At 40.9% G+C, this 12,324-nt stretch overlaps 1 protein-coding gene across 4 annotated transcripts in view; it reads right to left on the bottom strand.

The window, feature by feature from the left end:
* Nucleotides 1–12,324, bottom strand: part of Exoc2 (exocyst complex component 2) — a 177,499-nt gene that overhangs the window by 65,117 nt on the left and 100,058 nt on the right. For all 4 annotated transcript variants that reach the window (XM_028881075.1, XM_037205846.1, XM_028881104.1 and 1 more), the window contains 4 exons: nucleotides 2,544–2,609; nucleotides 2,239–2,396; nucleotides 1,735–1,856; nucleotides 406–467 (listed from right to left, as the gene is read on the bottom strand). In XM_028881075.1, coding sequence (XP_028736908.1) covers nucleotides 406–467; nucleotides 1,735–1,856; nucleotides 2,239–2,396; nucleotides 2,544–2,609 — 408 coding nt within the window. The remainder of the gene's footprint in view (nucleotides 1–405; nucleotides 468–1,734; nucleotides 1,857–2,238; nucleotides 2,397–2,543; nucleotides 2,610–12,324) is intronic.

Here is a 12,324-nt window from a genome sequence, read left to right as displayed (position 1 = left end):
AATCCCAGCACTCGGGAGGCAGAGCCAGGCGGATCTCTGTGAGTTCGAGGCCAGCCTGGGCTACCAAGTGGGCTCCAGGAAAGGCGCAAAACTACGCAGAGAAACCCTGTCTCGAAAAACCAAAAAAAAAGTATTGCAGAATTAAGATACTCTAGTTTTAAAATGTAATGCAAACAAGTAGCGATACAGGCCTACATGACTCACTGTTTTCATTCATTTTAAACATCTGTGATCAGCAGTAAGTAAAACCGACTTTGGGAAATAAGATTTTAAGATTATGTTACGATTTCTAGAAGCTAGTTAGAGTTATAATGTAAAATGAGTATGATCCTTATTAATATAAAAGCATTTATTTTGTATATAACAAACACTAATGACTAACAATAAAAAATAATGTAAACTTACTAGGGAAGTCAGTCCTTCATTATCAACAATCCAATCTTCTTTTTCAGCCAATCTCTTTATTTCTACGTGGAAAACAAGGACACAAATACTTTCTATTATAATTATCTACTGAACTTCAACAGAGACAAAAACATCCATGGGTTGTGGCTTTTAATTACTTTACATAAGTTTGTGAAAAAAGATATACAATGTAGTATTGATAGATTTGAAGACTTAGTTATGTATTGTTTACATTTTCTAACAAAATGGTTTTTTGTTTGTTTTTTGAGATAGTTTCTCTGTTTAGCTCCGTCTATCCTGGAACTTGCCCTGTAGATCAGACTGGCCTTGAACTCACGTCCACCTGCCTCTGCCTCCCCAGCACTGGGATTAAAGGCATGGGTCATTACCATGCTCATGCACATACTTTTGGGTTTTTTGTTAGTTTCTTTTTAACAGCACAGCCTAATTTAGAGCCTTCTAGAGCATAGATACCGCACAACAGTGGTTACTCAGTATTCTTCACAAGTGAAAACTAGGCCCTGCAATACTTCTGCTCTGGACTCTGTGGTTTAGCTTCAGTGTGAGTCTCTTTTCCATTCCTGAATGGATGCTGGCTCTCACTTGAGGAATGACACTTGCCCAAACTTCCAGCAGGGAGGCTTGCTTAGGTGAAGGCGGAGGGGAATGTTTCAACTGGATTCCATTCTCTTTCCTTTGATACAATGTATTAACTACCAATTCTACAGTGCAGGGCCCTCCACAACTAAAATCCTGGCTGCAGACGATAATGGCCTATGCTGTTTATAACAATGTTCTTGTTTTTCTATTTTTGTAAACACATTTAATATTTCAATGGTCACTTTATAAAAATAACTTGGTGGCCTTCTGGTGGCTCTATATAGAAAATTCTGGAAAAGTTTTAAAGTATAAAGAAAAGCATGTATAATTTCTAGTATCCATAGAAACACTGCCAATGGTGTTCTGATTTCATGTGAATTTTAAAATTTACTTAGAAAAGATCCGCATGTTTTTAAACAGGGTCCATATTTTACATAAACTTTTCTATCCAGCAGTTTCTATTTAAAATTTGCTATAAAGATGTTCTTAAATTCTTAGCTTCAAGTACATCCACCTTAACTTCTGCAGTGTCTTAAATCTCAACCTAATTATTTTTAAAACACACTTTAAAAAAGAAAAGAGAAAGTTCTATTCTACAGTTAGAAATGAATAAATACATGGAAATTTCCCTAACACTAGTTTTCTCTTATTTTTCAAGGCTTTGGAAGCTAGAAGGAAGCCAACTCAGGTAACTTTGTTGAGTAGTAGTTATTAATTTTCCTAACATACCTTCTGCTGTATGTTGTAATGTCACCATTATACAACGTATACGGAGGTCCAAAATTAGGTCCTGGATAATCTGTAACATGTCATTGGGAATTTCCAGGGCAGTCAGTGATTCATAAGTCAGCCTGGCAAACAAATAGAACCCAACACAAGTGAGTAAATGGGGCCCCAAGCAACCCCTGCCACTGCTTGGACGATCCCGTAATTACACCTTATAGAGTTTATGAGCAACAGCATTAGGTTGAAGGTTGAAAGTGGAGAGCACAGCGGGGTCTGTACAGGGTCCCAGCAAAGATGGGTGCACATACAGTACGACACTCTCATCCAGCACGGACACCAGGAATGTTTAATAGCAGCTTGGTTAGATTATAAGTGAGAAATAGGAGAAGCAGCAGGACAGAGAGATAGTTAATTCTTCACTGACAGGTGAAAGCACCAATGCAAACAGATATACGTAAACCCGCCAAGCCCGTTCACTGAGCATGACTCCCACGGGTCCATACTTACCTTATGGTCTGGATAACATGTGCAAGCCACTGCCCCGAGAGCTCTGCCTGCACCTCCCAGCCTCCGTATTGCCTTCCATCACCCTCTCTGAGGCTGAGTGGGAGCAGGGCTCCCCGGATCAGCTTCACCAGGGAGTGCATTACTTCCTGAATCATTTTCTAGAAAATAAAAGGCAAAACTACATTATGATAATCTGGTAAAGACTGTGCTGAATGATAAAATGTATCTTGCCTATAAAGTCTTCAGTAATGCTGGGAGAGAAAACTCAGTACTCTGAAAAGTTGACATTCTCATCTCTCACTTACCTTGAAATCATTTTGTCTCTGCCTTACATTCTTTGATCTTTCGATCTGGCCTGACTTCTCAGCAGTCTTAGAAATTGAAAAACAAACAAATATTAGCTCTCTTTTAGAAATAACTTAGAAAAGTTAAGAAATGCTTTAACATCTATACATGAAGACATGAAACTTAACCTGATTAAATGAATTGCTAAGACATAACCAGAAAAACCTTTCTTATTCTAAAAGAAGTTAGCTTGCCTCTTTCTAAGTTCTAGTCTAAATCTATGTACGAAACCAATAATCAAGTTGAGACTACAAATTTTGTAGGTGAATTGGGTGTGCCATTTTTCATCAACAATCTATATAATTAAACCACAGTGTATGGTGTCCATGATGGTGTTCTTCCCATCATGCCTCACTGTCTGGCACAGGAACAATCGAAGAGTAAACTCTGAATTAATGGAATGCTCCCCAGGACATCTGCTCCATATCTTCTGTAAATATTTAATATAAACAAAAGCACTGCACCTGTCACTTTATTTTTATTTATAAATCACTGTCTTCTTTACAGTGTACCTTACAGAATACACTCTACCATTCTAGAATTATTTATTTCTGTTTACTCATAAAGCCTATGCTTTTCTTTACTTAATGTGTGGATAGTTTTTATAGTTAAGAGAAATCTGTTCAACAGAAATTCTTCTAGTTTCATATTAATAATGTTCTGACAACCAAATATTACTACATAAAATACCCCCAAAGGACAAGCTTATGACCTCTTTAGGTAAAGAAGCAATAACAAAATTAAACACTACAAAAATAAACTCTGATACTTCATTTACACAATACAAAACGTAACTGTTAAGTTTAAATTTTCAGGTATTGTTGGTTAAGGTCAAAGACACGTCAAAAGACCTTTCAAGTTAAGAATAGGCATATCATAAATCATTACAATATTACCTTGAAGTTAATGTGAGAATATAAGTAATGCTTTATATATGCATATATATTACACACGCTAGAGACACAGCATGTGGAGCTGGCTTATACATGAACATTATTGACATGAATGAGTAAAAAGAGGGTTAGACTGTTTTAAGAACAAGTATTCAACATATATACAGCACATACCCTTTAACTTATGTGTCTTAAAATTTCACATTAAGCTGTGCAGGTTTTATCATTTTTAATTTGTAAGAATATACCTTTACTTTGAAACTTAAAAATGTAAATCGCAAATTTACCTCATAATCATTGAAAAAGCTAACTCCTGGGGTCACTGCCTTCTGCCATTTCAAATTCTTTGCAAAACAAGATGTTTTATATCTTGATTTTCAATACAAATGAGAAATACCCAAAGTGTAGTAAGCAGGGAAGTGCTAAGATTAGGTGTTCAGTAATGATAAGCAAGCTCTGGGTCAGCCTGAATGCTGCAAGGGGGCAGCCATGTGCACAGGTGAGCTGCTGCTGCAGCAAGAAAGGGATCACACCAAGAATGCTCCTCTTCCCCCGACAAACCACACGGCTCTACCACCTCATTTCTGCTTTGTCCAGCTCACTAAGTGATACACGGCAGCCCTCTGAACGCTATCATTTGTCAGATCTTAGCTGGGACACATTTTTCTCTTCTATCTTCTCTCACTAATTTTGCCTATAATTTTAGATATTATCTCCCATATAGGTATCTGTAGCCCAAAACCTCTGAGACTCCAAGCTCTCAATTACCTACTATCTCTTGAATAATTCACAGAAACCTCACATGTAGCACAGTAAGAAACAGAAACCTGGCAAGTCTCCTCCAAGAAGGACTTTGTGAATGGCACCTTCTTAGCCAGAAACCTGTTTCATTGCTGTATCTGAATGCTTGCCTTCATCTCTCCCCACGATCCACCAGCAAGGCCTGCACACCACCTCCACTGACAACAACTCTCCCATCCCTACTCCTCCTGAAACACAGCCCTATGGCTTCTTCCCATGATTCTCTCCAAAAGGCAGCTGGCCCACTGTGCTTCCAGGCTGACCCCAACCCACTGATAGCTAAGCCTGCTAGGACTGTGAATTCCAGGGCTCACTCGGAGCCTTCCCCTGGTGATACATGTGCTGTGTGAGCTCCTTTGTCTACTTCTTGTATGCTAAAGCTCAGCTGAGAAATGATGTCTTCTGAGTCCACTTTCCTCTGCATCCCATTGATCATCTTCATTAGAAGCTTGGCTTTGTTCTTTTCATAGACATTCACAGCATTAGGATGAATTCTTAAAAATGAACTTTTAATTGGCTTCTTCAATAGAGGAAGAGAGTAAAGTTTATCTCAGTCACTGTTTTATTTACATGGTATGAGTACTTTAGAATGCATTTATGAATGTATGCTACGTGTGTGCAGATGCATAGCATGTAAATAAAAGTATGTGCATCAGTACCTGGCATACTGTGGTTAAGATCCTGTTCTGAACACGCTTTCAGAAGCATTCCTATCTTCAATTTGCACTGATCTAAATGCTTTCCCAAATCACCTAGGTATCAAGTCTTGTAACAGACTAGCCAGACACCAGGGTATAGCATACTATACTTACTGTACTATACATAATGTACTATACTATATACTACACTACACTATGCTACACTTTGGCTCCTGAAAAGCCTGATGAACTCAGTTCTTTCCTAGAGACCTAACTGTCAACAAAATGGAGAGCAGAGGGGCTGAGAGTTTTGAGTGATGGGAACAGTTTATGAATGTTTTGATATTACAGAACTGAGCAATCCCGATATAGAATGTAGGTTCATAAGGTCTGCCCTATTTAAAAGCAAATCTAATTTTTTAGCTTTTAATAACATTTCAATTTGCTTAAAGTTCTAGGACTTTTAAAATGTTGATTCCTAATGATTACCAATTATTTGATGCTTTAAAATACACTACATTTGAAGCAACCCCACAGAAAGACAGTATTATCACCCATTTCGTTAACTAAAGCCTCAGCTCTTTCCTGCACACACAGACCAAAACCAGTTTGTGGTAAGCCCAACGGCAGACTTCACTGTTCTGATTCACATGGGCCCAAATCGTTTTAAAAAGTGACTATTGTTTAAACTGCTAGAAACTTTTCACGAATGAACTCTTAATAAACCACCATAGTTCTACAATAAGAAAAACAGGACATTTAAGTGAAGTGTGTTGAAAGCTCCTCTATTATCAACTATCTAAGTGCCAGCCTTCTCCCAATGTCCACTTAATCAAGTTTCTGCTTTCATTCATAGACTGACCGCACAGGCACACTTTTCAACTCTTCTACTTCTTGCTACTTTCCTGTGGTGGCTTCCAGGCTTCTCCATAGAGAATAAATGCTCTAAAAACATGCTGAGTTTCTGAAGAGATTCATACTTGTTCCAATAAACTTTAAAATAAAGTTATGAACATAAAGAGAAAGAAACATCACAGGCATAGCCAATTCAGTAGATTAATTAAAATACATTTATTTTCATTTCAACAGTATGCCGTCATGAAATCTAAAGTAGGTCACAGTTTTCATCTACAACAAAAGATTTATATATTTACTCTAACTAGGTAGAATAAGGAAGTATGTTCTCTTTTAACTAAGTTAGCAAAAGATCAAAACCATTTGTCAATTTTATGACTCTTGAAAGACACAAAGCAACTACTCTTCATGTGAGATGTGCCATCTACAAGAAATCCAGCTGGGTGGTGGCGGCACATGTCTTTAATCCCAGCACTCAGTAAACAAAGGCAGGCAGATATCTGTATTCAAGGCCAGCCTGGTCTACAGAGTGAGTTCCAGGATACCCAAGACTACTCAGAGTAACTCTATCTTGATCAAAAACAAAAACAAAACAAAACAAAACAAAACAAAAAGAGAAATAACTCAAATTACTGGAATTAAACACTTGGCTGGAAATAAGTAACATGGCTTCAAATTCATTGTCTAGTGGACTTGTTGTTCATATGCATTAATCTACCTTGACATTCTTTTGTGCTACTGTAGAAGTTCATCAGTCCACTACCTTCTGATGCTATTAGATCTTGTTTATACCTGTACGTGCCAGGTCAATGTCGTTTCAAATACTGGGATAATTCTGATGAGGACATGACCCCAGGATCAAACTCTGGGCTTACTGCTTTTTAGACAAGACTCTACCATTGGACTGCATTCTGAATAACTTAGCACACAGCTTTCCATGGAGTACTAGTCGTTTCTCCTCAATATCTGTACTTGAAGAGATAACAATGGCACTTCTCACCAGACCATAAAGTGATTACAATTCAAAGTGCATTTCTCCTGGATGCACGATGCACATAGTTTTCACACCCTCCTAAGTGGGGACAGATGTACAGTGTGATGAAGACACTCAATAAACGTGAGAAATGGCAAGGGAAGTGCTGCTCCTCACATACACAAGACCTGCAAGGCCAGAAGAGGCCAGGGTGGAGTGCAGAGGTCCAAAGAGAACTACAGAAAAGGACTTACAACCTCCCCTCCCTGACACACCAGAATCCTAAGACTGCTGAGTCTGCAGAGACCACAGACTCCCATTCTCTCCTCTACACAGCACCCTAAGGAACCTGCTAGAGCTCGAGATCTGAGAACTTCACCTTTGAACTCAGAGCAGCTGTACCAGCAAACCAGTCCATAAGTGCTGTTTTTACTGCTTACTTTCTATTACACTCTTGACTGTATAACTTAGGATGGTTTTGCTTTTGTCTATTGTTCAGTAAGGCCTTAGGGCTGATGTGTATTTTTTCCATCCAGTTTACTATGGCATTCAGTATACTCTTCAGCCACATCTCAAATATTCACTCATTCCCACACCTTTTCTTCTTTCTCTCATACATACCTCCTCATCTTTTTCCTTCTTGATTGCAACCTTCCACGTATTTAATACTTCCTATGATATGTGGACCCAACAGTATCCCAACTTTCCCCTCCCAGCTACTTTACCCACTTCAATTCTTTTAAGTCGATCTAATCCTCAACTCTTCTCTTTATCAATCCTACTTCTCTCCCACTCCTAATCGTATTAACTAAAATCCAAGTTCACTCCATACCATTCTCGGTTGTTTATCCTCCAGGAGCCATTGAAGTCAAAGGGGCCACTGTTATGAATCGGCTAATAGGACTTTTGCACAGTGGTAATCACATGCAGATGTGGCTGCTCTCCCTACTAACAACTTACTCAAGGCATTGTTTACTCAAGGCGAACACTTCAGTAGCTGATAATATAATATACAAAATATAATATAATATACAAGACAAAATAACACCAGATGTATAAATTATAATGCAGTAACAAAAGAAATTGAATAAGACAACATAGCTTCTCCAAATATTATTAACCCTACAGCAATGCCATCTAGTGAGAGTAAGTTAAATGAAATCCCAGGCACAGAACTCAAAATAATGATTTCAGGTATGTTCAAAGGCACAAGCAAATAGCTGAAAAAAATAAGGAGGGTGATAGATGACATGAAGGAGGAATTCAACTAAGAGAAAAGCTAAAATGTTGAAACAAAACCATCAAGTTAAAAAAAAAATTCTATGGAGTCTCAGTGATAGAATGAATCAGGGAAGGAGAGGACAGTATCTGAGGTTAAGGCCAAGTAGAAGAGCCTGAACAATCCAACAAGGACAAAGATAACAAATAGGAAGGTACTAATGAGCATCTGAAGATACACCTGACACTCTGAAAAGCCCCAAACCAAAAATACTTGGCATAGAAGGAGAAAAATCTTGTCCTAAAGGCACAGGAAGCATTTTCAAAAGAATAATAGAAAACACCCAGGGTTAGGAAAAGCAATGCCACTCCGGACAAAGGAGGCATTTAGGGTACCAGACAGACAAGACCAGGAAAGAACCTCCTCATGTCAGATCATAATAAAAACATTAAACATACAGACAAAAAAAAAAAAAAGGATATTGAGAGCAACAAGAGAGAACACCAGGTCACATGAGTAGACTATTAATCTGAAACCTTAAAAGCCAAGATGGCTTCCACAACTATCTACACAGACTACAATATATATCCAATAAAGTGACCTATCATAACTAGAGGAACAATAAACTTTTCATGACAAAAACAAAATAAAGGAATTTATGACACTATGTTCTACAGAAGACACTTGGAGGGATACTTCAGACCAAAGAGAAAAACAAGTCCATTGACAAGGGCACAATAAAGAATGAGCCATACTAGAACTATAGTTAAGCAAGAGAAAAAGGGAAGAAACAAAACACTACCAGATCAACAAGATGGTAGGAACTCAGGACAGCTTTCAAACAAAATTCAGAATACTGATGGTCTCAATTCCCCGTTCAAAAAGCACAAGCTAGTACACTGAATCAAAAAACAAGGATTATCTATCTGTTGTCTCCAAGGAATGTTCCTCCCCTAAAAGATAGACAGTACCTTCAGATAAAAGGATGGAATCTCATACTCCAAGCAAACGAACCTAGGAAACAAGCAGGTATCACTTAGCTGATGCTCCAATTTAGTATTGTTTTTAGGTAATACATAATGGTTTTCTGAATTTCAGAGCTATCTGTTGTATTACCAAACAAACAAACAAACAACAACAACAAAACCAACTTAGCCAGGTGGTGGTGGCCTGTGCCTTTAATTCCAGGTCCTGGGAGGTAGAGGCAAGTGGATCTTTGTGAATTTGAGGCCAGCCTGGTCTACAGAGCGAGTTCCAGGACAGCCAGGGCTACACAGAGAAAACCTGTCTCAAAAACAAAGAAACAAAAAATACTCTACTAGACTGGAACATCTATAAGAAATGTATGGATTCCTACAGGCATGTGACTTATCAAAATTAAACCAAGATGAAATCATTTTAAAAAGATCTATACCATGCTGAGTCTAGCACCAATACTTCTCAAGCTATCCCATAATAGAAAGGACATTACCAAACTCTTCTAACCAAGCTAGTATTACCCTGATATACAAACCAAACAAAGATTAAAGAAAAACAAAAATTACAGATCCATCTCCCTGACGAACAACAACCTAAAAATTATCAAAATACTTTCTAACCTGGTGGGAAGAAACTCACCCCCACCCCAAACAGCTAAGGCTGATCACTCAAGGGCATAGGCAGCTGGGGGTGGGGTGGGGTTGGGGGAGTGGGGCTCTCAAGGTCCTGGCTGATGGGAAGACATGCAAGACTCCCTTGATGCAGTTCTGCTCAGGCAGGAGCTAGCCAGACACAGGCCAGCTGGGGCCCTCAAGGACCTGGCTGGCATGAAGACATCCATGGTCCCACTCAGTGCCTTCAGGTGCTGGTCAGGTAGGCCCCATCATAATGAGCAAATATGTGGTGGAGAAATGGAAGAGGAAGAGAAGCGGAATGGTTCACATGCTGTGGAAAGAGGCAGAAAGGAAGAAATGAAAGTGATGAGAAGTAGGGTGATATGGGAGATCTGCTTGCCACCCAGGGCTATGGTAATGTCCAGGCCAGGCTATAGCCAAGGGCCATGGATGGGTCCTTGGTCCTACCACAGCCAGGGTCTGTGCTAACGTCTGTGGCCCATGTTGCCACCAAAAGTCGCATGGAAGCCAGGGGCCTGGGCTGCAACCAGTGGCCTTGTTGGGGTCTGAGAGCCATGCCACTGTCGGAGCCACACTGGTCTGGGTGACCTGTGCTGCCACCAGGGGCCCTCGTGTTGTCCACGTCTGGGCTGATGCTGAGGGCCATGTCTGGGCCCATGGTCCTACAGCAGCCAGAGTCTGAGTCGACGTCTGTGGTTCCTGGTGCAACCAAAGGCTGTGTGGTTGCCTGGGGTTTTGATCAGCCACCAGGGACTATGTTGGTGCCCAAAGGTCATGCTGTATTGGGGGGCCATACAGATATGAGTGGCACATGCTACTACCTAGTGCCATTGTGGCGTCCAGGCGTAGAGGCCATGTCTGAGTCCATGGCTCCTTTGCAGCTCAGGTCTCAGCTGATGTCCCCGGCTCCTGCTGCCATCAAGGGCCATGCTGATTCCAGGGGTCTGGACTTCCAAATGGGGCTGTGTTAGTGTCCAGGGACCACACTGCCACTGGGCCATGCCAATTTGGGTGGCCTTTGCCACCACCTGGGGCCATGGTGACATCTAGACCCGAGCTGCTGCCAAGGACCATGTCTGGATCCATGGTTGATCCTACCACAGCCACAGTCTGTGTTGAAGTCTGAGGTCTATGTTGCCACCAAAGGCCACATGGAAGTCTGGGCCTGTGGCCTTGTTGTTGTCAGGGGGCCATGCTACTGCCCGAGTCATCCTGATCTGGAGTGGCTGCCACTTCCACCTGGAACCAGTATTGAATTAGGCAGAGCTACTGCCTAGGGCCACATCTGGGCCCGTGGTCCAGCTGCAGCTGGGGTTTGTGCTGATATCTGTGGCCCGTGTCATGCCAGGGGGCCATAGGAACCATGAGTGATAAAATCAGAGGTCCATCATGAGTTGGCCCTGCCCTTTGCTGGCCCAGGGAAAGCTGGCCCTGCCTCTCACTGGACACTGCAGCAAGACAGCTGGCCCTCTCTCTCATGAGAGAGCTGACCCTTGCTCTTAGGAGAAATGGCCCCACCCTTCACCACAGCTGAGGGAGAACCACCCCTGACAGCATGGGTGTAGGGGAGCAGCCTCCACCCTCTCACCTGAGGCAGGTGGCCCCAGTGGCCTAGACTGACCAGCTCAGCTACCACCCAGGCCCACAGTCAAGCCTGGGTTGGCCCACCCTAACATCTACTCCATCTAGGACCTGCTGGAGCTCATGAAGGGACCAGTCCTATGGAACAATACCCACAGGATCACCATGACTCAGGCCATGGAATATCCCAGAAGAGTTCCATTGAGAACTCAGTGAGATGGTGTACCAGAAACCAGAAGCCTTGAACAGACAGACTAGTGACTCACTGCGATGAACATTTGCTAGTAAGCTGAATGGACAAAAGGGTAGACTATGTGACACACTGAGGCCCAAATGCCACCAGGACGGATGACGAGGTGCTGGAGAAACAGGAAAGAAGGAGAAGCGAAGAGTTTGTTCTTGTTTTTGTTTGTTTGCCTGCCTGCTTTGTTTTGAGGTTTTTTGTTTTTTTTTTTTTTAATTTTCTTTTTGGGGAGCACTGCAGGAGTAAGAGGAGGATATGGGGGGGACGAAGAGGTAAGCTGAATTAGGGTACATGATGTGAAATTCCCAAAGAGTCAGTAAGGAAATTATGTTAAAAAAATACTTCCCAACCAATTCAAGAACACATTTATTTATCACAAACAAGTGGGCTTTACTCCAGAGGTCTGGAGATCATTAAATACACATAATCAACTAATGTTATAAATTACATAATGGTCTCAAGGACAGAAATCACAAGGCCATCTTGATAGACACAGAAAAGTTTTGACAAAATCCAGCATCCTTTTCTGTTAAAAGTCTTGAAAATTCCAGAGATACTCTTCAATAGAAAAACAAAATCTTAAAATTCATATGGCAATAAAAAAGATCCCAGAGAGCCAAAGCAATCCTGAGTGAAGATAATACTGCTGGAAGTATAATCATCCCTGATTTCAAACTATACTGTAGAGCCACAGTCATAAAAACAGTACAACACCGGTACAAAAACAGACATGGAGGTCAATGGAAAATAACAGAAGACCCAGATATAAGCCTACATACCTATAGCCACTTGATTTTTGACAAAGATAACAAACATACATTGGACAAAGCACAGCATCTCCACAAATTGCACTAAGAAAATCCAACACCTACAAGCAGATGAAACTAGATCCTTATATCTCATCTGTACAAAACTCAACACCAG

The sequence above is a fragment of the Peromyscus leucopus genome, chromosome 5 (genome assembly GCF_004664715.2).
Source record: "Peromyscus leucopus breed LL Stock chromosome 5, UCI_PerLeu_2.1, whole genome shotgun sequence".
Taxonomy (NCBI): domain Eukaryota; kingdom Metazoa; phylum Chordata; class Mammalia; order Rodentia; family Cricetidae; genus Peromyscus; species Peromyscus leucopus.
Note: the sequence above shows the minus strand (reverse complement) of the source record. Positions and strands in the feature narration are given on the sequence as shown.